Below are 27,476 nucleotides of genomic sequence, written 5' to 3'. Positions count from 1 at the left end.
CTTCCTGAAGTTATTAATTACAAATTTTGTATTTTAGAACACTAGCAGTTTCAAACTGGCCTAAACAAACATTTTAACTGATTAGCTATAATACTAAGAATTTGTGAATATAACTAGCATATTTTTTGCTTTTACCTTTTGTAAATTATTTGGTGAACCATGATTTGATGTTGTTGTTGAATTTGTTGTTGAATTAATGTTTCCATTACGTAATTTTGTACCAGCTGTTGGTGAATTACCATTACAAACTGATAATGGTGTATTTGTTGCAACAATTACTGTTGAATTATTATCTTTTATACGATTTGAGCTAACAGTACCATTAATAGCGTTACTACCATTCTTTAAATTACCATTTTGATGTTGTTGTTGTTGTTGACTCAAAAGCCGATTATGATCTAAAATAAAAAAGGAAGAAAAAAACAAAAAATTAAATTAAAAAGATTACTCATTCACTGTTTTTTATTTTATTAAAGAGAGAACAAAAATTAATAATTTAGAAACATTTTCTTTTTTTTATATTTTGTTAAGAATATTTTCTCGGTGATGTTGCTTCGGATCTTAAACTTTAACCTTTTTTTTCTCTATCTCTTTGCTTGTTGTTAATCATTCCATTTGAACTAAAACCTTTGAATTACCAATTTTTTCTTAGTCTCTTTGATCTTTTTTATTTATTAAACGTTAATTATTTTAAATGTTTTCATATTTTTTAAAATGTTTACATGTTTTTTCTTTGTGTTAATAAAATATTAAAAATGGCAACGAAGTATGATGAGATGATAAAAGCAAAGTAATATGGAAAGAGCAAAAAAAAAAAGGGAGAGATAAATTTGACATTTCTTGTTATAAAAGGATGAAACTGTGTTAAAAATGTTACATGAATTGTGACAATTAGGATAATAAATGGTATTAAATTATTAAAAATATGAATATATATGTTGTTGGTGTAAACCTATTGAGAATTAATAACTTTCAAAAAATTTCATGAAATGTCGTAAAAATGGCTACACTTTTTTTAACAGGGTTTTTTTTCTTAAAGCATAAAGCCTAATTTCAATGAGCCAAGAACAGAGTAATTGTCATATATTTATTTAAAAAAATCGGTATAATCTCGATATTTTGAATAGATTTATGCGCGATTATCACCCTTGCTACCGCAATACTAGGTAAATATACCGTAATTCCCTTGAATTCTTAATATTCATTGAAATTTTTCTAAAATTTTTCGACCTGTTTCTGGCAAAGGCAAACAATTATCTGAAAGAACGTTCTTTTCCCATTCACCTTATTTAAAATATCAATTAAACTTTGCTAAAAGTAGCCACTTTATTAAATTTCTATTTTAATTTCCTTTTTGGAATTTACAAATACGCACGATTTTCTCACATATTGCATAGATTTTTACCGGCCATCACCTTCTTTTGAAAAACATTAAAAATTTTTTTATTTTTTTTTTATTTCTTATTTTAAATCTATAATTTTAGAATAATTTCAAAGTCGTCGTCATTATCATCATCATCGATTTTATTATCATCAAAATCAACATAATCAGCATAATTCTAACAAACACAACAGCACAATGCCATGATCTAATTTTTCGTTCATACCGGAAAATTAAATTTTAATGAAGTAAAAGAAACAGTGTACTTATTCACAAAAATGTAAAAAATATTAAAAACCAAAAAAATTTAGTGATTGAAGGAAAGCATATGGTGGTGTACAAATAGAAAAACATTAAATTTTTCATCATGAAAAGATTTTCCTTCGAAAAAGATTTTTCATTTGGGGATTTTTTTGTTGCGTTGCTCTTTTTATAATGAACATGATTTGCGAACTTGTAAAAATATACAATCCAATTAGTTTCCCATACAAAAATACTATAAAACGAGAAAAGAATTTTCAAGGATAACACAAAATAGGTGAAAAAATTACTTTACAAATTTACAATGTTATAAAGCAAGAAAAGCATGACGATTAATGAGAAAAGAGAAGAAGGGGCTACAAAAATAAATTGAAATGAAAATTGATTTATAACAAACGGTAAAATATATGGTAGGTATGATAAATGAAAAAGGCGTTCAGCACCGGCCGCCATATTTCAAGAGAGGGAAGTTGAAAACAAAAGTAAGTTATGTTAAATTTTTAACTGTTAATTGCTGATTTTTATGAGAGAAAATTCAATTAACTTTATGTGAAGATGAGCTGGAAAAAATTTTAGCATTATTAATTAAGACAGCCTGTTAAATTGATTTTCTTTTAGTGGAATGAAATTTTTTTAGTAAGAACTCGCATTAGGGGACGGGGTATTATTGCGTAAAAGTATTACGGAACACGACCACCGCAGTCAATTTTATTGTAGCCCCCAATATCTCACTTAATGGTAAATAGATAGTATTGGAGCAGTAATTGAGTATAAGAAGAGTAGTAATCAAATACATCTCAAAGATATTCGTCAGGCAGTTTGATGCAAGCTATTCAACATTGATAAAGTTTTGTCCAAACCATCCAAGCCCTCTGATGGCAAAAGAAAGATAGTACCACTGTATATGTATGGCCGTCTTCTCACCATGCCGGAAGAATCTTTACAAAAGAGAGCCCAGTTTGAGCAGATTATATTTCACCACGAAATGCCCCTAATCGCAAACAGTCAATAGAAAGGAGCTGACCCAAATAAACGTTACTCTGTTTGCTAAAAGTATTAAGGTTTACAGTTTAAAACTTCAAATTTTAAAATTTATTTTATTTTATTCTCACCTTTAAGAAAAAATAAAATAAAAATAATTTTAAATTTTTTAAACGGAATATACTTTAAATATGCTTTAAATGAACTTTGACAAGATTTAATTGCTTGTTTCCGTTGAATGAACAATTTCTGTTCAAAATTAATTACGCATTTATTTGAAAAAAGAAAAATTAATTAAATCTGGCATAAATCAAAAATTTCGAAAATTGTAACTTGACATGAAACAAACATTAATTTGACGTTATTAATATTGAAATGAATAATAAACGGTACAAGAGGAAAATGGAACAAAATTACGTCAAAAAGTTGAATGCTGGAGACGACAAAATGTTATCCGTATTGATTTCGATTTCTGAAATGTAAAAAGTTCAAGTTCATTGAGAAGTTCAAGTGCACAATATTATGTAATTAGAGTAATTAAAAATTGATTTCAACATTACAAATTTACTTCTGGCGTTTTCTACTTAAGTATATCAAGTATGTAATTGAATGTGTAGAAAAACGACATTGGAAAAAATGAGAACAAGGAAAAAGTGAAACAAATGATTAAAATGAAATGATTTTTCGCCGGCATATTAAAGAATCAGGTGTGCATTTCAAGTACCCCATAAAAGTTAACTTCAAAAAGCATTACAAGTGACTTAAAATGTAAAAAAAAAATTAAATTTAATTTTAAATTAATTTTCGTGATTCAAAAACTTGAAATTGCTTTTTTCCTCTTCAAAAAATATTTGAAATATTTCTTAATAGCGAAATTCATAATTTATGCTAAGCTAAAACAAAAAATTTTCATTAAAATTTTTCCCATTCATTCATTTGTTCCTTAAATTTTTGTATTAAAAATGCAACCACCGTCAAAAAATTTATTGTGCTTATTCCTGTAACATTTTAATACAACATAACAACCATCATCATTTCAATTACATATAAAAATTGTAAAAGGATATCATGATTTCAATAAACTTTTATTTTTTTCATTAAAGTTGCATGTTACAAAATAGAAAATCAAATGATTTCTTCTTTGACCGTACAATAGTGTACTAAAATTCACATTTTCCCAATCCATTTCTATAATTCTTTAAAACTCTTTTTATTAATTTTGATCTTTATACATACATTATAGTGCTAACAAAAAGAAAGAGGGCAAAGCATAGAAAAATTAAAAAACGGAAAAGGATCATGGCTATGGTTCGTACGTAATGGGCAATCTGGAATATTACTCGTATTGTAGTGGCACATTCAATGATTGAGTCACTAAAATAAATTTGAAATAGCTTTAATATTTTTATAAAATTTTTAAGATATGTTAATTTAATTTCAAATTGCAAAATTGCCGAAATGGAATGAAGAATTTGTAGTATAGAAGTTGAAGTTGAAGAGTAGGAATCGAGAAATCAGAATCGAAGTAGATTAATTAGTCATAGTCAAAAATTCGAATTGTAAATGAGTCAAATGTTCAAATTTTTTTTTTTCTTTCCAAAGTCTGTTGATGTCGGAGTCAAGAACTCATATCAAGCTCAAAAAATATATACATAAATCGAGACCGAACTAAAATTTAAGATCGTAATCGTGGCTATTTAAAATTGAAAAGCTTAGACTGTGTGAAAAAGTGTTTTCTATTTAATACCATGGAATTTGAATTTTATAAAACGTATGCTAACTCTTACATACTGAACTTTCAAAACCTTGGTGTATATAGACATATTGTAGTAATTCCAATTATCTAACTTTTTTCGATCGCCCTTTTTATTTATGTTTGGTTTTTTGACCCTTGTTGAAATCTTTTCTTTATTCCAATTTCTCTCTCTTTTTTTTTTGTTTTTGTTCTCTATATTATAGTTCGTAATTTTATATCGAAAGGGAACCACTAGTTACATTATATAAAAATTGTAATTTTCACTCTGTTCTTTAAACTATTAAGCACTCAATTTCTTTTTAAAAAATATTTGAATTATAAATTCTGCAAATATTTAAAAATTTAATAAGCAATCGTAATAAAGTTTAAGATGAATGAATTTTAATGACTTTCGAAATTATAATTTAATTTTTATAACAATTTTGTGTTGAGAAATATTTGTAATTTGTTTATTGTATGGATGCAAGTCCATCCCGCATTATATCTCGCGTAAATTTTCATTGTAATTTGCTTTCAAATTAGTATAACACACCTAAGTATAATTACAAATTGATTAATTTACTGTTCTATTTATATTAACATCGATGAGCACATTAAAAATAAAAGAGAGAATAAATAATGTAAAATTGAGATTAATTTATGCAAGTTACTTCCATGACAATGAAATAGTTTTACAGCAACACATTAGTGGCATATATAGTAATTATACAAGTAGTTAACAAGTTTACCATGGAATAATCATTGAAAATTATGCATAAAAATTTTAAAAAAATTTTAATTTCTATTTATTGAAAGTATTAAAAATTTTATATTAAAAATAAAAAGTATTAAAAATGTGAAATTAATCACAGAAACAAAAATCAGCAGTGTAGAAACGTGATTACTTTATAACACTCACAGTGGGTTTAAAAATTAGACTGTTATCGCCATAAATGCATTAAAATATTCTTTTAGCATTTCATTAACAGCTTATGTAAGTTAAGATCTTTGAAGACAAAATAAGAAATAAATTCAAAGAAAATAATTTTGTTTTTAAGCTTTTACAAGATTTTAAAGTGATATCAATCTGTTTCCATAGAGTAAAACCCACACATAAATTTCTATAGAATTTGAAAAAACAAAAAACACAAATTTTTTAGTATTGATTTTAATTCTAGAATTTTAAATGTAAGCAATGTAAGTATTTTAAATCGCAAATGTTTTAAACATATTTGAGTTCACATATAAAAAAAACCAATCGAAAAACAAAAAATTTTTTGACCCAGATTACCATACAAAGTTATTATCACCTTTACGCGAATAACAATTTTTTACTACAGCTTAATTTTTCTTTCGAATGTTACGTTAATTGTACAAATGCGTAAAAACTTATAATTTATGCTTTGTGTTGTGTTTTGTGGATCGCATAACATAAACAAAAACAAATAAAACTTAATAAACATAAATAGTAATTCCTTGCATTTTTGGATTAGGTAGACTGAATGTCTTTCTATCTTAATCTAACATATAAATTGATATATAAATTTAAAATTGAAATTGTCAGAGGAGGCTTAAGAGAATATATCAGATCACGCATAGAATCGATTTTTAAATATTCAGGTTAAGTATGACGAATGAAGTCGGTGTTGGCAGACATTATATAATTGCGTTGCATACGATTCAATCACACCAAAAAAAAAACAAAGAAGGAGATCGGAAAAAAACAAGAAATTCTCATCGGATATGCAGTAACGGTATTTACTTATGCGGGATTTCACAGGACCCGATTAAAAAAAAAGGTCTTCGAGCAATATTTTTTGATACTTCAGAACGAACCTAAAGTCACGTTGATCAAATTTTCAAAAATTTCTTGAAAGAAAACCTGAAGGCGTCTTCATTGGAAATCCATAAAACTATATTTGGTGACGTTCGATCAAACTTGGAATTCTCGAATTATTCTTGAGCCTTCCTCACTGATGTCTACTATCCAGTTAAACAACATACAACTTGGCTCTGATTTTGCACGTAAAATGATATCATCACAATCACTTTCAAAAATTTTCTTACAAAATTCATTCTACTTCATACAGTTTTTCAATCTCAAGTGGCTATCGGTTATTAAACATTAAATTCTACATAGATGTTCCATTTAAAAATTATAACATCTTACAACTTTTCTTATTTTATTTTTTAGTTATTGCAATAACTAAATTTAAATACACGTGAAATTACAACTTTCCGTAACACAATTAATGCTTTCGAATCTATACTCGTATCATTGCAATCCTATGCAAATTTCTTGTACATTGGAAAAAAATTAAACTATCATCTACTTGAACTTTAAACTTCTAAACTTTGCTTACATTATACATTTAAATATATAATATGTGATATATACATTAATACATTCATACTTAATTATTTAAAAAGTGTCTCTCATTTAGAGATAGCATTAAAATTACTTGCAATTGCATCACTAGTTTACAGAAACACACGTGCACAATTGTAAGCCTCTGTATATAGTACACAAAATAATCAGATTTTAATTAAAATTCTAAATTTGGGTGTAATTTCTTAAAAAATATTTTTTTTTAAATTCATTCACATTGCAAGTATATATTTTACATTCACTTGGCAGTGTGTATTAGTTGCATTTTATTGTATATAGAAATAACTTGCGTAAGCTATTTTTTTTTTTTTATTAAAGGCGACACATTTGCAATAAAATAGAGACCAATACGAAAAGTACGAATATGTTTTAAAAAATTCAGTCAGCTTCTATACAATACATTTTCATTAAACTTATTACAATTTACGAGTATGTATCTTGAAATGCAATCTAAAAATCAAGAAATAAAATTGCATTAAGTAGAAAAAGAATGTAATTATTTAGAACTCGCCGAGCAATACTCAATATTGTAAGCTGATTCAATTTGCAATAGTTTTCTATATTACAGAACACCCTTATTGCTATACTCTTAATTCAATTCCATCTCCGTAGCGCACAATAGATTGTAGATTGCAAAGAAGGGGTAATAGTGCTCCGAGAATTCTTCACCCTGCCCGCAAAAACCTGCATACATCTTCAATTCCTAGGCCGAGCCTTCTAAGGTGAGCTCTAAGGTGACAATGCCCCATCAAGACCCCGGGGAGAATTCTTACCTGATTCCTGCCGAGCCCCATTATTTTCTTAGAGTAGCGATTTTTCAATCATATTACTTCTCTCTTCATACTTGTATTAATTCGTTGCCTCCCATATTACTTATATAAACTATTATTTTATTTCTCTTGTTTAATATAAGAGAATTTTGTCCAAGAATAAGTTTTATATGAAAGAGTTTCACTGTATTATTCTATTAAAAATTAAAAATATATAACAATAAACTAAACAATTCGAGAGGAAAATCGTGTAAGTAAGTAAGTATAAGTGGAAAAAAACAAAAATCATTTTAAAGGTTTCACCATATATGAGAGGTCGGTTTGGTCGGTCAATAGAATATTAACAAATTAAGTAAAATAAAATAGTTCCAATCAATGAATTTAATTAAAAACGAAAATAGAAATGAAAAAACGAATAAACGATGGCGCCCTTATATAGCGATTATAGGAAATTATTTTAGTGATTGTATGTTAATGGGATTTTTTCCATATTTGTTATCATTTTTGTTACTTCTCATTACAAAAGATAGATATATACAAAGATACATTTATAATTAAATACCCTTTCGAAAAAGATGTTTGCACATTTTTTTAATACTTGTTGTAACAGAGATAAAAACAAATTGCATATTTTTAGGCGCAAACTATTCAAATGCAATATTTTAAGTGTTTTCAATCCAAAAATGCCTCGATTAAGTTCATTAAATAATTTAATAGATCTGTATTTTTCGTTTTCTATAGCTAAAACGTAGCAGGGAGTGGATGGAACAGTTGATATTCTAATTACCAAAACTGTTACTAACTGGCAAAGTGGAATAATTTTACAGTAAATTTAAAAATTTATTTTTTTTCATCTTACTAAATGGTTTTTCCTAATATTTCGCGGTCAGATCTTAAATTAATCACTATTGTCCAAGATAAATCCCTTAAGGTTATGGTATATTATTCAAAAGTATTGAGGATTTTACTATAGAATCGTATAAATTTCAAAATTAGTTTTATTCTTAAAACTACAAAATATTTTAATAATAACCCATCAGTTCGCAAGAGTTATTTTGTGTAAAAGTGTTAAGTTTTGTATAGTTGTTAAAAAAAGAAACTTTGTATTTCCATAATATTACTAAAATAAACAAATTTGCTTTAATTATTCTCCAAAAATAGCATGTTACAACTATTCATGTAATATTCAAATATACTAATATCAAGTGTAACCTTTAGAGGCACCAAAAAAACAAAATGAAACTTAACGCAACATTATAAAAATAACTTTAAAATTTAAATATATGCACTTATCAAAATATACTTATTCCATGCAGAGAGTGCGAAGCCGTCATCGTAATATTAAAACTCACCTGAAAAAAAAAATTATAGTTAGTTATAAAATGTAAATTGACCATATATGAAATTTTTTTATTTAAAATTAAAATTATGGTTATTTAATCATTAAATGTAAGCCATTAAAATTTATTTGAGAACCCTAGTGATGATAGGAATTTTAATTAAGATCGTAAATTTTCTAAATTTAATTTTTTTTCATATATAGTATTATAAAGGAAGCGTAATTATTTAATTGTTTTTAAAGATTTTGTCATATAAATTACCAAAAAAAAATTATAAAGTTTTCAATATTTTTAAAAGCACCTACATTGATGCTTCTATATGCTTACGATAAACAACTTATCTTATAAAAGTATAGCCCTACATAATTTAATACAGCATTATTTTATTACATATTCATTTGATTTTGTTAAAATATTATACACCTATATAGTAAATATCAGGGTCAACAACATGACATACAACTTTTTGTAGAATTTTGTTGGCGTTGGTGAATATCGGTTGCCAAGGAAAACCATTATCTTGTAATGATAAAGAGAAATATGTATATCAAATTATTTACGGGAAGATAAACAGGATTTGATTGGCATAAATTAAAACAATAAACCCCAAAATGTATGTAAAAAATTAGTCAAATAATAGGTGCGTCCTACGGGGTTCTCAAAAAATGCGCCTCATCCCCCCCCCCCCTCCAATTTTAAAGCCATGAGCATTGCGCATAATAAATGCGCTCATATTATCCGGCGCTCTTTGTATATGCTTATTTTGTATATATAGTAAATTTGATGACGGATTGAGCGAAAACGTATAAGAAAATTCATTTTATGGTTCATCTCAAAGTGCAAATAATTGGAGAATATCAGGCGCATAATATTTTGAGGGGATTGAATAATAAAATTTTTCTAATCGTATATATTCCACCTTTAAATGATTTATATTTCTACACACATCTATTATACCAAATTTAATATCAAGTAGTTCAAAACCCTGAAACAGATTATAAAAATTTCATTTAATTTTATCCTTGCATTCATGAAAATTAACATAAGAAAAGCATTTTCAAAAAGCGTCCACTTACAACAACAAAAAAATTTATTATCTTTTTGAAAAGGTGGTGTTATGTGCACTTTTAAATTTCATATACAAGTGAAAATAATTATTGGCATTGTTTTGAAATAATAAAAATATTTTTATAAGCATTTTATAACACAAACATACTTATACATGTACACCTGTCAAACACCATCATCTTTCATATAATACAATTTACCTGTTCTTTAAAAATAAAATCATATAGATACATGTGTACTGTGTGCATACTCGTATGTGTTTTATTATCTATACAGTATTAGACATTGTGTCTGTTTATCCAAAATATTTCTTTATATATAAGTACACCATATTTCACTACAAAGTGTGACGTCTTATAATTGGGAAAAACCCAAAATCTTGGGTTTTTTCCGACATATCTCAAAAATGAAATTCTTCATTTTGTTTACAATGCAATTGGCTAGTAATGCATTTCTTTTGCATATAAATGAAGTGTTGTGTGTAAAATCCTTTAAATTACGTATGTAACAAAATGCATTAAATACAAAAAATTTTATTATCATTTTTCAAAACGAGCTCTTTATACTTCTTAAGTGTGTCTATACATTTACATATTTACGTGCATTACAAATATTTTGAAAAGTTATAATTTATGGTATCGCCCCATAAAAGAAAAAGTCAAGAGTTTTTAACATGAAAAATCGTAAAAAATAATTAGGTCAAAAATTTATATAAATATGTAAATATTTTTATATACCGCCCGATGTTCGTATGTTATTGAAACGGTTCAATAAGGAAAAGAGGAGACTATAGAAACCTGTTTATAATCATAGTTTATTTTTATGGTATACTGTACAGATGAGTTAAACAAATGAGCAAAATTAACCTACTAGCCCCTGACCGTATTACCGAAGAGACCTCCTAAAAAGTACCAATGACAATTTATTTCATATTTTCATACAACATAATAGTTGAAAAGCGTTCGAAAGCTCTACAATTTTTGCTTACAGAATATTTTGAAAATCAATCGTGCAAGACCATCCCTGAGTGTGTTGTAACAACGGTTTGTTCTTTCTATATTTGGCTCTTTCGTATTTATTTTTTTCAACTCCTTCGTTCATTATAGTATTCATCGCTCCCGTATATCTTTCGTATCAATTACAGTCGTACTTAATGCAAATACTTTATCAACATAATCAGCTTTACAAATGTAAACGTAATTAAACTATTAACTAGTTATATAACTTATAGAACACATTCTAAAATATAAAATTCCACTCACATCCAACTCCACCCTTTATACTTTTAAAAAAATTGTACAATTAAGATTTTACTCTAAATACTTTAGTGTACCACAAATATATACGTACCTACTCTTGTATATGAAATTATGTAGAAATATATGAGTATATGTATGTATGTATGTATGTACATTGCAAAACAATTTCTTTTAATTAATTTTACCGGAGATATTCAATTAGAATTCATAATGACGTCATTTAATATAAAAGAAAAATAATAAACCCTAGCCATCATAGAACATAAAAGTACGTGACAATTATGAGGTAAAAAAAAAAAATTAATAAAAAAAAAATTATTTTATATTGCATTTTAAGGGAATAAAAAAAAATAAATAAAAATAAAATTATTTACAGAACTTAAGGTGAGTATTTGCAATCTAGGCAAATACCTTTTTCTTTTCCTTTTTCAGTGTCCGGTCCATATAAATTCGTTTTTTCAATTATTGGGTTTATTGAAGGGGTTTTTTTTATGTTTAAGTGTTTTAAATGGAAAGAGAGAATAATTTTTCTTTATTGTTTTTCTTTAAAGTTTTTCAAGATGCTCTCATCCTACTTTACATACTTATTTACATAACCACACTTTAAAATTTCATATTTTGTAAATAAATTTAAATTTGTTGAAGAATAACAAAAATAAAAAAAATTAAACAACAATTTGAAATTTTTACTTTAATGTTCCGAAATTATTGGAAAGATTACACATTCGTTTTATATCGAAATTTTAGGTACTTATTTGAGTAAATAGAACTCTCTCTCTCTCTCTCTCTCAATCATTCGATTTGCAACTGCAACAGGAAATTTACATAATTCCTTCTCTCGAATAGCATTCAATTCAAACGAGCCTCTGTTTTTCTCCTAAATAATTGTAAGAGTTTGAAATGAAAATATTAAATACAAGCGGGCTCTGCGCTCTTCAATTAACTTTATAATACCCGTAAGAGATTTAAGAGCATTAGTATATAAGGTCGTTCGAAATTGTGTGGCAATTATAATTTTAAAGAGATGATGAAGTCCCGATACTCAACAATTCAATTTTACATTTTATCACTTTTAAAACATAATAATTAAATTGTTCTTTTAAATTTTCGATACTTTATAGTAACACACATTATAATAGACGTAAATACTACTATATTGTTATTATAAAAATTAAATCTATTTACATTTTCTCTAAGTATGTATTATGTACATATACCACAATAATATTTCATTAAGATTCATGTCACGTTCCCGTAATTTACAGTATTTTGTCGTATAAATTGTACATTTTGCTACTATACCTCTTTATATACATAATATTATCTTAGCTATAAATACAATGTATATTCTGAATATTATACATGTATATGAGTAGCAAAAGTAACTAGAAAAAGGAATAAGTATACTAGAATGTGCAGCATTTACGGGTACTACAAGTATGTATATACATATATATCATACTTACTATGTATATAATTTTCATAAAATCTGCATTTAAGATGAAGGCAAAATTAACCTTTAATTCTTCATCTATTATTCATGTTTAGAATTTATTTTGGTGATACGATCGCTTTTTTTTCTTACTATTTTATATTTTTTGGGATTTTGTAAATATACTTAAGGTTTATAAGTTCGTTTCATAGGCATAGCTTCACTACATAAACAATATATAGTAGGTTTGCCAAAATATTTTCAAATTGGTCTATATTGGGCCACTATACTCGTATACATTTTAGATAATATGAAAATATTATGAAACTAGAATTGTTTCTTTTTTTAGTGTAAGAGAAAATTAGGGGCCCTTTTGTGGTTGAAAATATAGAAAGTAACCCTATTTTAGATTGTAAAGTTGGTTGCCATTTTTGGACATTTTATTTTTTTCTCTTTTTTTATCTTTTTAATAATATTATGAAAATCTTGTCCGCCCATAAAAAAAATTAAATATGTAAAGAGTATAATTGTTGTTATTTTGTTTTGTTTTTTTATTATTATTTTCTATATTTCAAGGATATTTTCTATATTATGAATATTTCATGCAGAATAAATTCAGTAATTTTATTTTTTTCTCTTTCAATGTCTATTTGTTCTACTTATATACTTATTTAAGACGAGACACATATTTAATATTTTATATTAAATTTTAGGTTATAGAAGGGCATTTTTAATAAACTTTAAAAGTAAAATAGAAAAAAAAAATATCAAACTAAATTGGTCTGCACCCTTTTCATATATATACTAACAATTCTATTGTAATTTCAGAAATTTTGAAATCATAAACTTCTTGGAATATAAAAAATATTTGCATAAAAATCACGTCATATTGTTTTCTGACCTATAAAGTTTATGTAGATTATTTGATTTTAGTTAACTATCTATCAAAGTGACATCTGTAGGCATTTAAAATAGAATTTTGGATACATACATAAATATATCTGGTATATATTATTTTGTATATCAAGGTAATAAAATTGTTATACTTATATAAAAATTTTCTTTACATGTATATATATATGTATATAATACATATATGCCGGATACTTATATATATATATAAGTTATATATCCATATATATTTAACTTATATATATATAAGTAACTTATATATAACTTATATATATATATCCGGCTTGATATATATATATATATATATATATATATATATATATATATATTATATATATATATATATATATATATATATATATATATATATATATATATATATATATATATTATATATATATATTATATATATATATATGTATATATAAGTTATATATCCATATATATATAATATATATATATATATATATATATATATATCCGGCTGGATATATATATACATAAATTATTTAAATTGACAAAATACTAAATGAAAATTCGGTGTACAAACATTAAATATTGTTGCAATTATAACAATATTTCCTAAATTTATTACAATAATGTCAAAGACAATATTTGACAGATGATATCGAATATTATTCATTAATATTCGACAATTATATTTCATCATAAAAATTAATTTCACTTGCGTTCTACGAGTAGTTCTAAAATAACTCAAGTTACATCAAATTTGAGCTTATATTCTGCAGTATTCGTTGGTAAGACAAAATTATTTTATTGGTGCATACATACATACATAATAAAATATAAAATTAGAATATAACGGTTATATGTATATAAATTATATAAAGCGTTCAACCTTATTAAGAAAAAACTTCAAAAAAATAACACCATAAAACAGAAATATGTAGGTTAATGGATCATTGAAAATGGAAATATGTTGTGATTTCCAAATATTTTCCCAAAATCAACTAAAAATGAAAGGAAAAACATGCGTTTTGCGGAATTACATAAAAATTTTATCATTTTACATATTGTACACATAGTTTTATAATTGGGAAGGTATTGTTTTCATGCAAAATTTCATATAAATGAAAACATTTTGACAGATAAAAGCGAATTCAATTTTTAATTTTATGGCAACATAACATGACAGTATTATTTCAGATTAAATACCCATCGATGTCAGCGATTCTCTCTAAATAGTTGAATATTCTAGCTTCTTAGCTCGATAAACTGAAAATTGTTTTCTCTTTTATAGATAAAATTAATTTTGTCAATAACTGAATACCGTATCGTACACACTATGTAACATTTTTAAAGAATATAAAAATTTTATTTTCAGTAAATTTTTACTTCTACATCATTCACATCATAATCCAATTATTTGGCTAATTTCCAAAATAATTTTTAACAAAAATTAATAAAATTCCAAATTGTGAAGTCACCATTATGGTAATGTTGTGTATTGTGTATACTGCATAGTACAATACTTTAATGATCGTAATATATAAAACATAAAGGGGCAAAAAGAAAATTATGATTGCAAACTAAAATCAAAAACTTTTGAAATAAATTAAAAATAAATGAATATTTTCTTTTTTGCGAAATTGGAGCAAATTCTTTTGTATAACTAAAAACAAAAAGTATTTTGATGGTGGCTCATTAAAAAAAAGTCTCAAACATAAATTTATTATGTTTGAAAATATATTTTCAGAATGACATTCGCTATCGCACGATACTCACGCACAAGTTATAATAGATTTGCGATTATGTAGACTAATGCACAGGTAAATTATACTATTTATAGGTATGTATGTCTCTAAATTTATCTACATAAATGTATATTAATAAAATAAAATAAAATACGATGATAATCACTACAAAAATATCACAGAAATAAAAGAAGAAAAAATAATAATAAATGACATTAATTATAAGTATCGTCCTCCTATCTTGAATGTTAAGGCCATCTTTGGTCTGATAAATTTACTAAATTTGCATGAGAATAAAAAAATTAATTTTCACATGTACCTCTATGTATATTTCTTAGGCGATTTTAAAGCGATAGCAACGCGACGACGACAGTAGTCACAAACAGCTGTTTTTGCCAAAAATAAGATTTTATTTTTGTTGTTGTTTTGCTTTATGTTGTGCTTGTAATTATTGTTATTTAAATATTTTATTAAGGGGTTCAACCAAAAATAGCAATGTATTTTTTTAGGATTTTGTATTTTCTTGTTGATTAAGAGACAAAAAAAAAGAAGAAAAAAATATTGTCAACGAATATAGAAAACGCGAAATAAAATAAATGCTCCAATAAACTTGAGTTATTATTGTTGTCTGTGAATATATTATCATATGTATACATACATATGTACAATCTTATATTTATATAGTTTCGTGTACAAAACCGTTATGGAAATCTTATGTATACATACATATTCTTTTTAAGACTATTTATCAAAAGCAGGAATCATAAGAACTTATAATTAAAACTATTTTAATTTTAGGATTGTGAAAACTTTCATCGAGTTTCTGGAAGAATCCACAGCCAACTAAGTATAGACTTTTTGCCTGCTTGACAATAAAGTGTATTGGCAAATAAGTGAAGTTTTGGGAATTTTACACGGTTCATTTAGTTTTTACATGGGATGTGCAGTACATGGGTTGAAAAACTTTTGAAATAGAAGTGTTATTATTTTGAAGTTCCTTGTCGCAAAATGTCTTCACAAATTTTGAATCAAAGGTGTAAAATAAAAACAAAGAACAAACACTTCAAAGATGATAAAAGTTATTAAATCTCAAAAAAGAAACTCTCTACCTATCCCATTCTATGTCATTCAATACATAAATTTTCCTAAACATTTTGCTAATATTTTTCAAATTTTTAAATTTTTTACACAAATAATAATTATTTTAGGCATATTTTCAGGTGGTTAGTAAAATAAAGTTTATAATATTTATGAGAAATATAATTTTACTAACCCACAGAAAAAAAATCAAAATCAACAAATTTATGTCTTGTTTGATTTAAAGTAAATCTCCATTTATAATCTATTCAGAATTTGATAATGAAAAATAATTTGTGTAGGTTGAAATTTTATCACATTCACACAAATTTTTATTTGTAATAGCGATGAACGAACGAAAATTTAGACATGTGATTTTATGCTCTCAAATTTCGCGGCTAAATTAAAAAAAAAACATATTTTTTATTTACTAATATGTATAATAAAAAATAGTCTTAAGTAAATAATTTTTTAAACGAAAAAATTTTTTACTTAATGATTTGAAATATTTAGTTAATTTTTTTTTCATTCAAATTCTTAGAAATTTCTAGTGCTTCCTACGTAAAAAAAAAAAAATTGTTTATTGAAAACCGAAAATCAAAATTATGCGCCGAAAATATGGATTACAATTAATCCTTTGTCAAAATGATTGAAATCGATTACAGGCAATTATGACTTTGCAAAATACATTGGTTGCCTATTCAATTCACATTACCTTATAAAATTTTACGTGAACTTAAACACACGGATATTCCCATGAGAGTGATTTTCTTAATTAGGAATGAGTTTGATTTGAATATGGATTTAAGAAACACCTTAAAAAAAAATTCATAATAGATCAAATGAGACCGGATAATAATAATTAATGATTGATATTTCATTACATAATAAAGAAAATAATACTGGGTGGCGTTTTACTTAGTTAAGAGAGTAAATTATTTCAACACTATGTTACTATTGAAATTCAATCAAGGTGCTCACATAAAATTGCAAAAATCTTAATAAACTCACATAAGACACAAGAAGATCAATTTGTAGTTAAAAATTTGACATTCAACAAAATCACGTTTTTGGATGAGGTGCTCTAAAAAAAAAAAAACAAATCCTTGGTGAATTTATACGAGTTTAGGTATGAAACTGCATGATATTGTCAAGGCATTGCAATATTATACAGTACTAAAATATGAAATTAATAGCCGATTACATTTTTAAGTTAATAATATTAGGTAAATATTGATTATTTTGGAATGTAATGTTCGGGCGCCATTCCATGGAAAGTTAAACTGAGTAGTTTTAACCTATCGTTTATCAATTTAAGTCGATCGCAACGAATCGACTATAAAATCGCAAGAAATAAATAGAAGGAAATAATAATAATTTGCTAACTCCTAATAAGTCAAATAATATCTAGTGCATAAAATCCGTAAAATATAAAATATTAGTGCAAATTTTCAATTTAAAGTATTCTTACCGTATTCATTGAAAAGATTTTCAATTAAAAATTCATTAGAAATGTCATCGTCACAATTGTCATAATTAAAACTTTCTTCAAGAGTATTTTCTGCTTCTTTGACATATTCATTTTTAAATTCGTCTACGTTATCTTCATTTTGTTGGTCTCCAGTGGTGGCTTCATTCGCCATCCTTGCTGTTTCCATATTTGTTTCATCTTCTTTTTTTTCCATTAATCCTTTTCTATTTGCTTCTATTAATATATTTTGTTCATTACATTTTTCTTTTTCTTCATTCAATTCAATGTTTTCTTCAATATCATATTGTTCACTTGAATTCTCTATTAAAATATTTTCATGTTCCAATGATGAAGTAGAATTGCCAATATTAATATTTTGTTCGCTTTCTTTAATCTCTTCATTTAATTCCATTTTTTCTGGATCACATTCTTTAAGATCGACAACTTCTTCATTTTTTACATTAATTTTGCTTCCATTTTTGTCTGCCTCTATATTTTTTACATTAAGCTTTTCCTCTTCATCTATACTTTTTCTATAATTTTTTTCTTTATTTTGTTCTAGTTTGTTGATATTTAAGTTTTCACTGTCCGTTGTTATTGCGTCTTCTTTTGCTTTTATCATTGCACAAGTCTCCGTTTCGTTTTCTTCCTCCTCTTCTTCTTCTCCTTCTTCTTCCGATTCTTTGTTTTCGGTTTTCTTTGCGCATTCTAACTTTTTTTCCCATTCTGACTCTTTATATTTGACTAGAATTTCATCTTTATTACTTATATCTTTATTTCTATCTACAATATTATTATTTATTTCATTATTTATTAAATTTTTAATTTCCTCATTTATTTTTTTATCACTGCTATTACAATTTTCAATTTCATTTTCACTGTCATTATCATAATTTTTAGTTAAAGAATTACTTTCATCACTAAATGAATTTCTCTTTACACCTTCACAATCACTGTTATCGTCGGTGTTGTTGTTGTCGTCATTGTCGTTGTTGTCATTTTCGTATTTTATTTTTTTATGGCGATAACGACAAACGTAATGACTGCGTTCAAAATTTCTTGGTCTATATTTGATTTTGTTATCCTTAAGAAAACGATTGTTTGTTAGTATTGATAAAGAACAAGAAATTATTTTTTGCTTTTTTCTTCTTCGTTTTTGATAACATTTTCTATTAACATTTCTATAACATTTAACTGTATATCTATGAAATCTACTTTGTTTTGTGATATCTTTAGAAAATGATAACGGTTTCTTATAATATTTCAATTTTTTTTCAATTGAATTTTTCCTCCATTTTAATTTTTGTTGTCTTAAATTTATTTGTTGTTCTTGTTGTTCTTGCCATCTTTGTAATTTTACTTTTAATACAATTGGACGTTTCTTTTCCAAATGAATATTTTTAAATATCTTGAATCGCCGGCGGAAATTATGAATTCTTGAAGAGCACAATTTCACATCTTCAACATTTTTTGAAGATTTTGTTTTATAATTTTGATTTACCAAACTTTTACCAGTACGGCACATATTCTCGGCTATGTTATCCATAAATTTGTTTTATCGTATTGAAAATTAAAATAGTCCACTTTCAATTTAAACATTTTCAGATTTTGTTTTTTTTAGAACAGAAACATTAAAAGCACTTGTAAATTAATTGATTGGAAATTGATTTAGATTGTTGAATTGAATTTCATTAAAAAATTTAAAAAATTATTTTTTAAGTAAGCACCAACGCTATTAATATTAAATCTGTTTTAAAAATTTAAAATTGAAAATATTTCTAAGTGAAATTAATTACTGATATTTTATAAATTTTCAATTCAGTCGCACGTAAAATTTTATTTAACTTTAATGGCACACAAAAATTATTTTTAATGTTCTATTGCTAATCGTAATTCGTAATTATATTTCTTTGCCAAAAAAAAAAAAACTTATGTACATATGTGTGCGACCTTGAAGTTTTCCTAAAACTTTTAAAGATGATTTCATCTTTTATGTAACAGTACCTACATAGTATACATTAAGTGCTCATGTACACATACGTTGTAAACACAACGTGTCTTCTATAACCATAAACGTTGAGTAAACATCCGATGTAAATTGTTTTATTTTCGAAGAGTTAATTAATAATGAGTTTTACAAAATAAAAAGAAAAGCCGAAAAAAAACATGCAAAAGAATTCTTGTTTTTCTTTATACATAATGTTTAAATAAATAAAATGATAAAAATTAACTAAATAAGAATTTATGTATGTACAAATGTACATAACATAAAAAAATAAGAATTTTCAATTAATATTCACTAAATGTTTTTCTTAAAAAAAGCGGTAGCATAAAAAAATGCCTACAATTTTAGTACACTACGCAACAAAATTAAATAAGTACTTATAGAAAAATTAAAAGAACTCTGAGAATATTTCCAAAAAGAGAAAAAGTAATGGCCAGAAAATATTCAAACTTTTAGTCTTTATCCGATATCGTTGGAAAGTTCTGTAACTTTTATTCAGAATCAAGTTTGAGAATTAGTTCTTTTTGGAGCAATAAATTCAGAAGCGCTTAAAATGAATAATTATGTAATTGCCTTACTATCATCGCCTTGCCGTCAGAGACTCACTGTCACTGCAATAGAAAAAGCACATATGTCACCATCCTCTTAAAATTCTAGATTAAAATTCCACAGTAAAAATGGAATCTTTCAAAATTTTCTCTTCTTCTTTACACTAAATCCTAACACTAAAATCTGTGTTGCCAATTAAAATGAATTCCGAAATTTTCTAACTTAAGTTTTTTTCCACTAGATATCGTGTCATTGTATTGTCTTTTTTTTTTGTTCCCTTAAGGTACTAATAAAATTTTATGTGTTTTAATAAAAAAAAAAAATTAAAGCAAAAACAAAGCTTTTAACATATTGTATTTTTTAATTATCATTACCATATTCATTTATTTTTACAATGTATTTTATAAATTTATATACTTACACACATATATGTGTACTATAGACATGTAATTAATAGAAAGAGCACGTATGAAAGTAATTTTTTAATGATTTTACAACAAAAAATATTTATACATGGAGTAAAAATATAAAAGCCCTGAATGTAATTCACATCATTTTGATTTTTCCCCTTCCTGCATGTACATATACGTTCATCGCAGTTCCACAACCCCTTTTTTCCAAAAATGATAAAAAAAAAAAGCCAACGTAGTTAATTTTGATGTAATTTTAATTCTTAAAGTAAATGTTGATTTTATATGCGGTAAGACGTTTTTTATGTAAATTTAATTTTTAAAAATTTTATTTAATTTTTTCATTTTTTATATTTTTTATTTTCTGAAATCCAGCAGACAATGTTTATTTAGCAGACCAGGTAAACTAATGGAAATAGACACTGAAAGTTACGGCAGATAGCAAGTATGCACGGATAACATTTTGTACAAGTTTTAATAAAAATTTGTGGTACTTGCCAGTGTAGCGTTTTGCATTAATGGGAAGTTATACTTAGTCTTTATTTTTTGTAATGTCATTAAACATTTTTAAAAAAATTCTACTTTTTTTTTGTAATAATGCTTTTCAATTTAATGAATTGCCAGGATACATTTGTTTTTTTTAACAATGTTAAAAAAGATGTATGGGATAAAAAGGAAATTTTTATTTTTTATTTTCATTATAAATATTTAAATTGTATAACGAAAAACTATGTGAATTACGATTATGTCAAGAATGTGGCCAAAAATAACAGTAAGTAACGAACATTCGAACGCAATTGCAAACATTAAAAGCAACATGGCATTTCTCATTTTTTGTTTTTTTTTGTAAATTAAAATGACATTTTTAATTGATTTTATAAATTTGACACAATATTTCTGTACAAGTATACAAACATGACTGTTACAGTTACAGTTTTTATTTTCATTATTTTATGAAAATTATTATTAAAAAAACAACTAAGAAAAACTGAGTTAAAAAACTTTTTGAGTAATTTTTGACAAGTTAAATAAATGCGATCCGTATTTAACTTAATATTCTAAATTACACTCAATATAAGTAATACGAATATTTACTGAAGCAAAAATTTTAAGTCATAATATTTAAATATTTAATAATATGGCATAAACAAACAAACTTTCATTAAAAGTTTTTTAAAAACACAAAACTTGACAACACAACCTTTAAATACTTATAAAAATGTAAACAAATTAAAATATTGAAAAGATTTGTATTTGAGTCTTTAGAGTTTGACAACCGAAAAGTGACAATTAATTCAATGTACGAGAAATTACTATTGTCAATAATTGAGGTATGTAAGATTAATAAAATTTTATTGCTGACCTTTGTTTTAAGAATTTAAAATATTTTCAGATTAAATTTAACACAAAGAAAACAAAGAAAAAAAATTTTAATTTTAGATTATTTTTAAATATTAAATTTTTATTTATAATTTACACATTAAATTTTATCACATAAAATTGGTCTACAGCACGAAAATAAGATGAGCGAGCAAAAATTGTCATTATTTTTCAAAATATGCATTGGATATCTGTGTATCACTATTCACAAAAATATGAAATTTTTGAACAATTTATAGTTGACTTATAAGAAGTAGTTAAAATTACTCTTTCCTAAACTTCCATATATTCTCACCATGAAACTTTTGTAAACACTTGTTTAAAAAGTGTGGTGTGATTTATTATTAATAAAGATTAATTCCTAATTTATAAATAAATTAATCTTATTAATAATATTGGTAACCATTTATAAAATGGTAGCTCATTTTAATAACAAATCCTCACTAAAAATGGAAACTGGAATGTGAATCACATAAACATACATTTGAAATAAATTTTAGAACTTCTGTCTTATTTTTAGTTTTAAAAATCACCACCGCCCGTTTTTGGAAATTTCTGAATTAAACAACAAATTTAAATTTAAATTACATAGCAATATTAATATGACAAATATATCATGTTCTAATCAATATAATTATTTACTTCCGAAATAAGCGCCAAAAAAAAATTGTCAAAAAAAAAGAATTAAATATGGTCAGACAGAATTTTATGAATAATATTTTAAATGGTTTATTACTAACTATAGAGTATAGTTTTTAAAGCAATTCTGAATGATCTAACTAAATAAAATTTAAGTAATGAAAAATTTTTTGTCTGTATTAGTACAGTTGCTGAGGTTATTTAAGAGTGTCTTTTATATCGCCGTACAGCAATGCTCAACACATTTAGAGCTTTACCCTTTAATTAACACCTTCTTTTCAACGAGTTAAGGAACGAAATCTTAGGAAAGAAAGTTTGAAAGTATGTGTCAAATTTTTAATATTTTAAATGTTTATATTAAATTGACGTAATAAAGAAACATCTGGGCATCTAGCGTATTAAGTAAAAACTAAAAATTAACGAAATCTTTACGAAACTTACACCATCTTGTTGACAATGTTAAAAAAAAACGAGAACAACACAATAACAAACGACAAAATAAGTAAATAAAACAAAAGTTGATAACCATTTATCACATTACTCAAATTTCTTTCTCATTTCAAAATAATATCAGATCTCATTTCTACTTCGATTTCAATTATAGTTGTCATACATCATTCAGTTTTTCAATTAAAAAAATGAGTTGGCAACATTAAATTTGACAGCGCAGTAATTTGAAATTTACATAAAAAGACTATTTATAATTTTGATATTTTTTTGTCTCTAATAATTAGAATATTACACAATAATAACGATGAAAAAATAAAATTCCACCCACAATAGAAAATAATCATTTTTTTATAAAGAATTAAAGAATTCTTTAATTCAAGAGAAAATTTTTTGTGGTTAATGATTTCATCTTTTCTAGTTTTTGTTCTCTTCTATACATTCTTTCATTTCGTTGTAAATGAAAGTGAACATAAATTACTGTCATTTTATTGTTCAAATATTTTTAAAATTATTTTTATTCTAAAGCATAGCTGTTTTGTCATTAAAATTTGAATTAAATTTTAAAAAAATTCTAATTCCACTCAATTATACATAAGAATTTTTAAATTTATTATTCCAATAAAAAGTGTTGCCATTTTCCAAAATAAATTTGTCTTGCACAATGCTATTACTACTATTTTACATTTACACAATGGAAAATTGAGTCAGCCCATAAGTCTAAGTACAGACATAAGACAAAGATTTTCTCTTTCTCTGAATCTCTGCTACTATTCAACGTAGCTCGAAATGAAATAGTAAATGAAGCCATCACAATACACCCTGAGGAATAAGATGGAGAAAAAATGCTCGCCTCGAAAGCCTTGAATATGCAGACGATTTTGCCCTGTTGGCCCAATCACTTATTGACATGCAGGAAAAAATAGAAGACAAAGTCACTTACAATTAAAAGTACAAAAATTGTGAGCCATTCATGATTAACGAGATCTCGATTGCGAATGTAACAAGATTCAATATCATTACTACCAGTAGAGGGGTAGAAGAAGACATAGGTAATAAAATTAAATTGGGTATATCAGAATCTTCAATTCTTGCATCAAAACAGTTCTAATTTTTCTTCTATATAGCAGTGAAACCTGGCACAGAAGCGAGATTTAATAACACTGACATGTCGACTGAGCAATAAGGAGTCAGCAAGTGTGCAAATAAGAAAAAAGAGGTGGCAATTGCTGGGGACACACTTTGCAGACGCCAACAGAAGGAATTGCCCTATAGGCTCTACAATGAGAAGACTTCGAGTAAGCGAAAAACAATACAAAAGAAATAAAATATTGTGGCAAAACATGTCACAAGTAAGGCAACTAATAAACAATAGAGTACGATAGAGAGTCTATGTGGAAGTCCTATGCTACCAAAGGAGGTGACACTTAAAGTGATTTAATACAAAATATTTGCCTAACACTTTAAATTAGTCTTATACACACCTAGAATGTCGTACATTTAAACTATCATAAATTTTAACATGGAATACAGAAGTATCTTAAGAAATATATGAAATAAAGTTTTCAACAGTTTGTGGTAGGTATAAAATGAGAAAAAAAATAAACAAATAATATTTTACAATGAAATATTTTAGCGCATAGTTCTGTTGCATATTAGCGTACTAAATAATATTTAAATTAATAATTTATTCATAATGCCCAATAATGTTGAAGGAATGCACAGCAAAAATAAATGCAATAATTAGATTATTCAACTCAGTTATTATGCAGTCATATACAATATGAAATTAAAATATAATTAAATACAATTAATGGTCTAGTTTAAAAAAAGGTCGAATATTTAAAAAAATTTTTTAATTAATAAATTGCAATTTTGTAAACATATTGATCTAAATTATAATCACGTATTATAATCGAGTCCAGCATTTTTATTGCTAATGAAGTACGAACGTGTTTTTAAATTTTACGAACCCATGGTTTATAGAAACTCTCCTATTCTTCAAAATGTAATAGTTACATAAATGCAATTTATAAAACTATTACAAGAATTTTTTAAATTCGCTTTTATTTATATCGTAAAATTACAGAAAAGATTTGATTTTTGTAATATTTATTACGAAAATCAAATATTAAAGAAAAAATATTTTTTCGAAAGACACAAAAAAAAATCTTTCAACTCATCATTTTGGTCAATTTGACATTTGAAGACCTTTTTCAATCATTTTAAACAATTCATTTCTTGGGGTCCAATTGAATTAATTTATCAAAAAAAAAATCCAGTTTTTTCTTCATTATACTACACAGCTTCCAAATATTTTACTTGCGCTCCTCCATTCTGCGTTTCTCACACCAAGTACTGTTCCGTTTTATTTTCTTTTTTTGTAAGATTTTTAATTAAAAATTCGTTTTAGCTCATCTGCTCTCTGGCAAGATAATAAAAGAAAATATTAATTATGATGTCATAATTGAAATAAAAATAAAATCAACATTTTCTTAATCATAACTTTATTATCATTGTCATCATTCAGCCTGGAACAACATTATCTTTGTTGTTACAATCAAATATGATTTTCATGTTAATCAATTCGGACTAAACTAATAGCACATTTCCAGGATTAAAACACTACTTTTAAAAATAATTAAAAGAAACCCCGACAAATTCAGGAAAATATTTATCGAAAACTGAAATATCGCAAATTTAATATTAATATTACAATGTTCGCCTATGAAAAGTAGAAGTGGAAATTGCTGTTTTTTCTTATGGCATTAACAAAATTTAAAAAAATACAATTATTGTATAGTTTCGACTTAATAATTTGTTAAAAAATTACGGTATTTTTAGGATTTTCAAGGCAAATAACTTCTAAGGCTGAAGCTGGATAAAAATTGAAATAAATTCAAAATGCCACCACAATTCTGTTGTAAACAAAGTTCAACAAACGGGCGGACAAAATAAAAATTATAACTACATCTTGCTTTTGTTGAAAATGTGTTAAAAACAAATTTTTATGTGATGAAATTTAATATACAAAATAACAGACATATTTAGGATTGTTTTAGTATCAAGGTCCATTTATAATGTTTTTTTATTTCTTATAATGTCCTAATAAAAATACCAAACAAAAGTACAACAATAGAAAAAATTTATGGGTACAAAAGATTGAAATGTTAAATAAATTCTTGTATATTATACGAATTTCGATCAAAACTCTCGGCAAGTGAAAAAAATTTAATAAGTGAATCGAATTTTTGGTAATTAAAAAAATATAAAAGAAATGAAAAAATACCATTAAATTTGATTGAAAATTACAAAAGAAAATAAACAAAGCATAAAAAGTACCCACACGCGTTTTTGCTTTGTTTATAGCCCTACAATAAAAATTGAAATTTCGCTAATTTAAAAAGAGTACAAAAATACACGCACTTTAAAAAATATTGGAAATGAATTTATGTAGCTGTTAAGCTGTTCTAATCTACATACAACAAATCATGTATGAAATTAATAATTGTTTGATTTTTTTTTATTATTAAAATTTGGGGCATAAAAATACGAGTATCAAAATAATATTTTTTCTATGTTTCTTAATTATACTCGTTCTAGATGTATAAATTGGGCAGAAATTTAAAATGTCTAATTTCACAGTAATATTAAATTTCACACGAATCATAAAAAAAATTAATTATATTTTTTTTATTATTAATTTTCGTTTCTGGATTAAATTAATTAATTAGAACTTTGTTTTTGTAAATCTACAGTATTCTGTTCTGCCTTAAAAAAAATTCATATGGGAATGCGGAAAAATTATATAAAAAATTAATTTAATTTGATTTTGAAAAGGGGGTTCGAAACTTTGTCATAAATCCTGTAAAAATCCATTATTCGTTCTAGTTTGATTTTATCTGACCGTTTTTGTTAGTTTATCCTACAAAAAATAATTAGGCCAAATTATTTTGCTATGTAAACCATAAGTTTTATGTATCGCCTTTCCCCAACCCCTTCTTTAATATATTATTTTTCAGAGTCCTAATGAGCTAAGATTTTGTTCAAACCATGGATAATATTTTAAATGCGGCAAAATAATTAAATTTTAAACTAAAATTTAATAGTTCAAAGCTTTGCATAGAAATTTGATTCAAGCTTATTCGAACCCTATAATAAACATGTAAAATGTAAATTTTAAAGAAAATCATTAATTTTTAATTAAATAACAGAAATTGAAAAAAACAAGGAAAAGAAAACGCATAATTATTAA

At 25.2% G+C, this 27,476-nt stretch overlaps 1 protein-coding gene across 1 annotated transcript in view; it reads right to left on the bottom strand.

Annotated features, from left to right (window-relative positions):
• The window catches only part of LOC129608434 (putative mediator of RNA polymerase II transcription subunit 26), a 178,207-nt gene that overhangs the window by 18,988 nt on the left and 131,743 nt on the right, over nt 1-27,476 (bottom strand). The window contains exon 5 of the mRNA XM_055519928.1: nt 136-398. Coding sequence (XP_055375903.1) covers nt 136-398 — 263 coding nt within the window. The remainder of the gene's footprint in view (nt 1-135; nt 399-27,476) is intronic.

Source organism: Condylostylus longicornis, unplaced genomic scaffold, assembly GCF_029603195.1.
Source record: "Condylostylus longicornis isolate FDR11 unplaced genomic scaffold, ASM2960319v2 ptg000031l, whole genome shotgun sequence".
Lineage (NCBI taxonomy): Eukaryota > Metazoa > Arthropoda > Insecta > Diptera > Dolichopodidae > Condylostylus > Condylostylus longicornis.
Note: the sequence above shows the minus strand (reverse complement) of the source record. Positions and strands in the feature narration are given on the sequence as shown.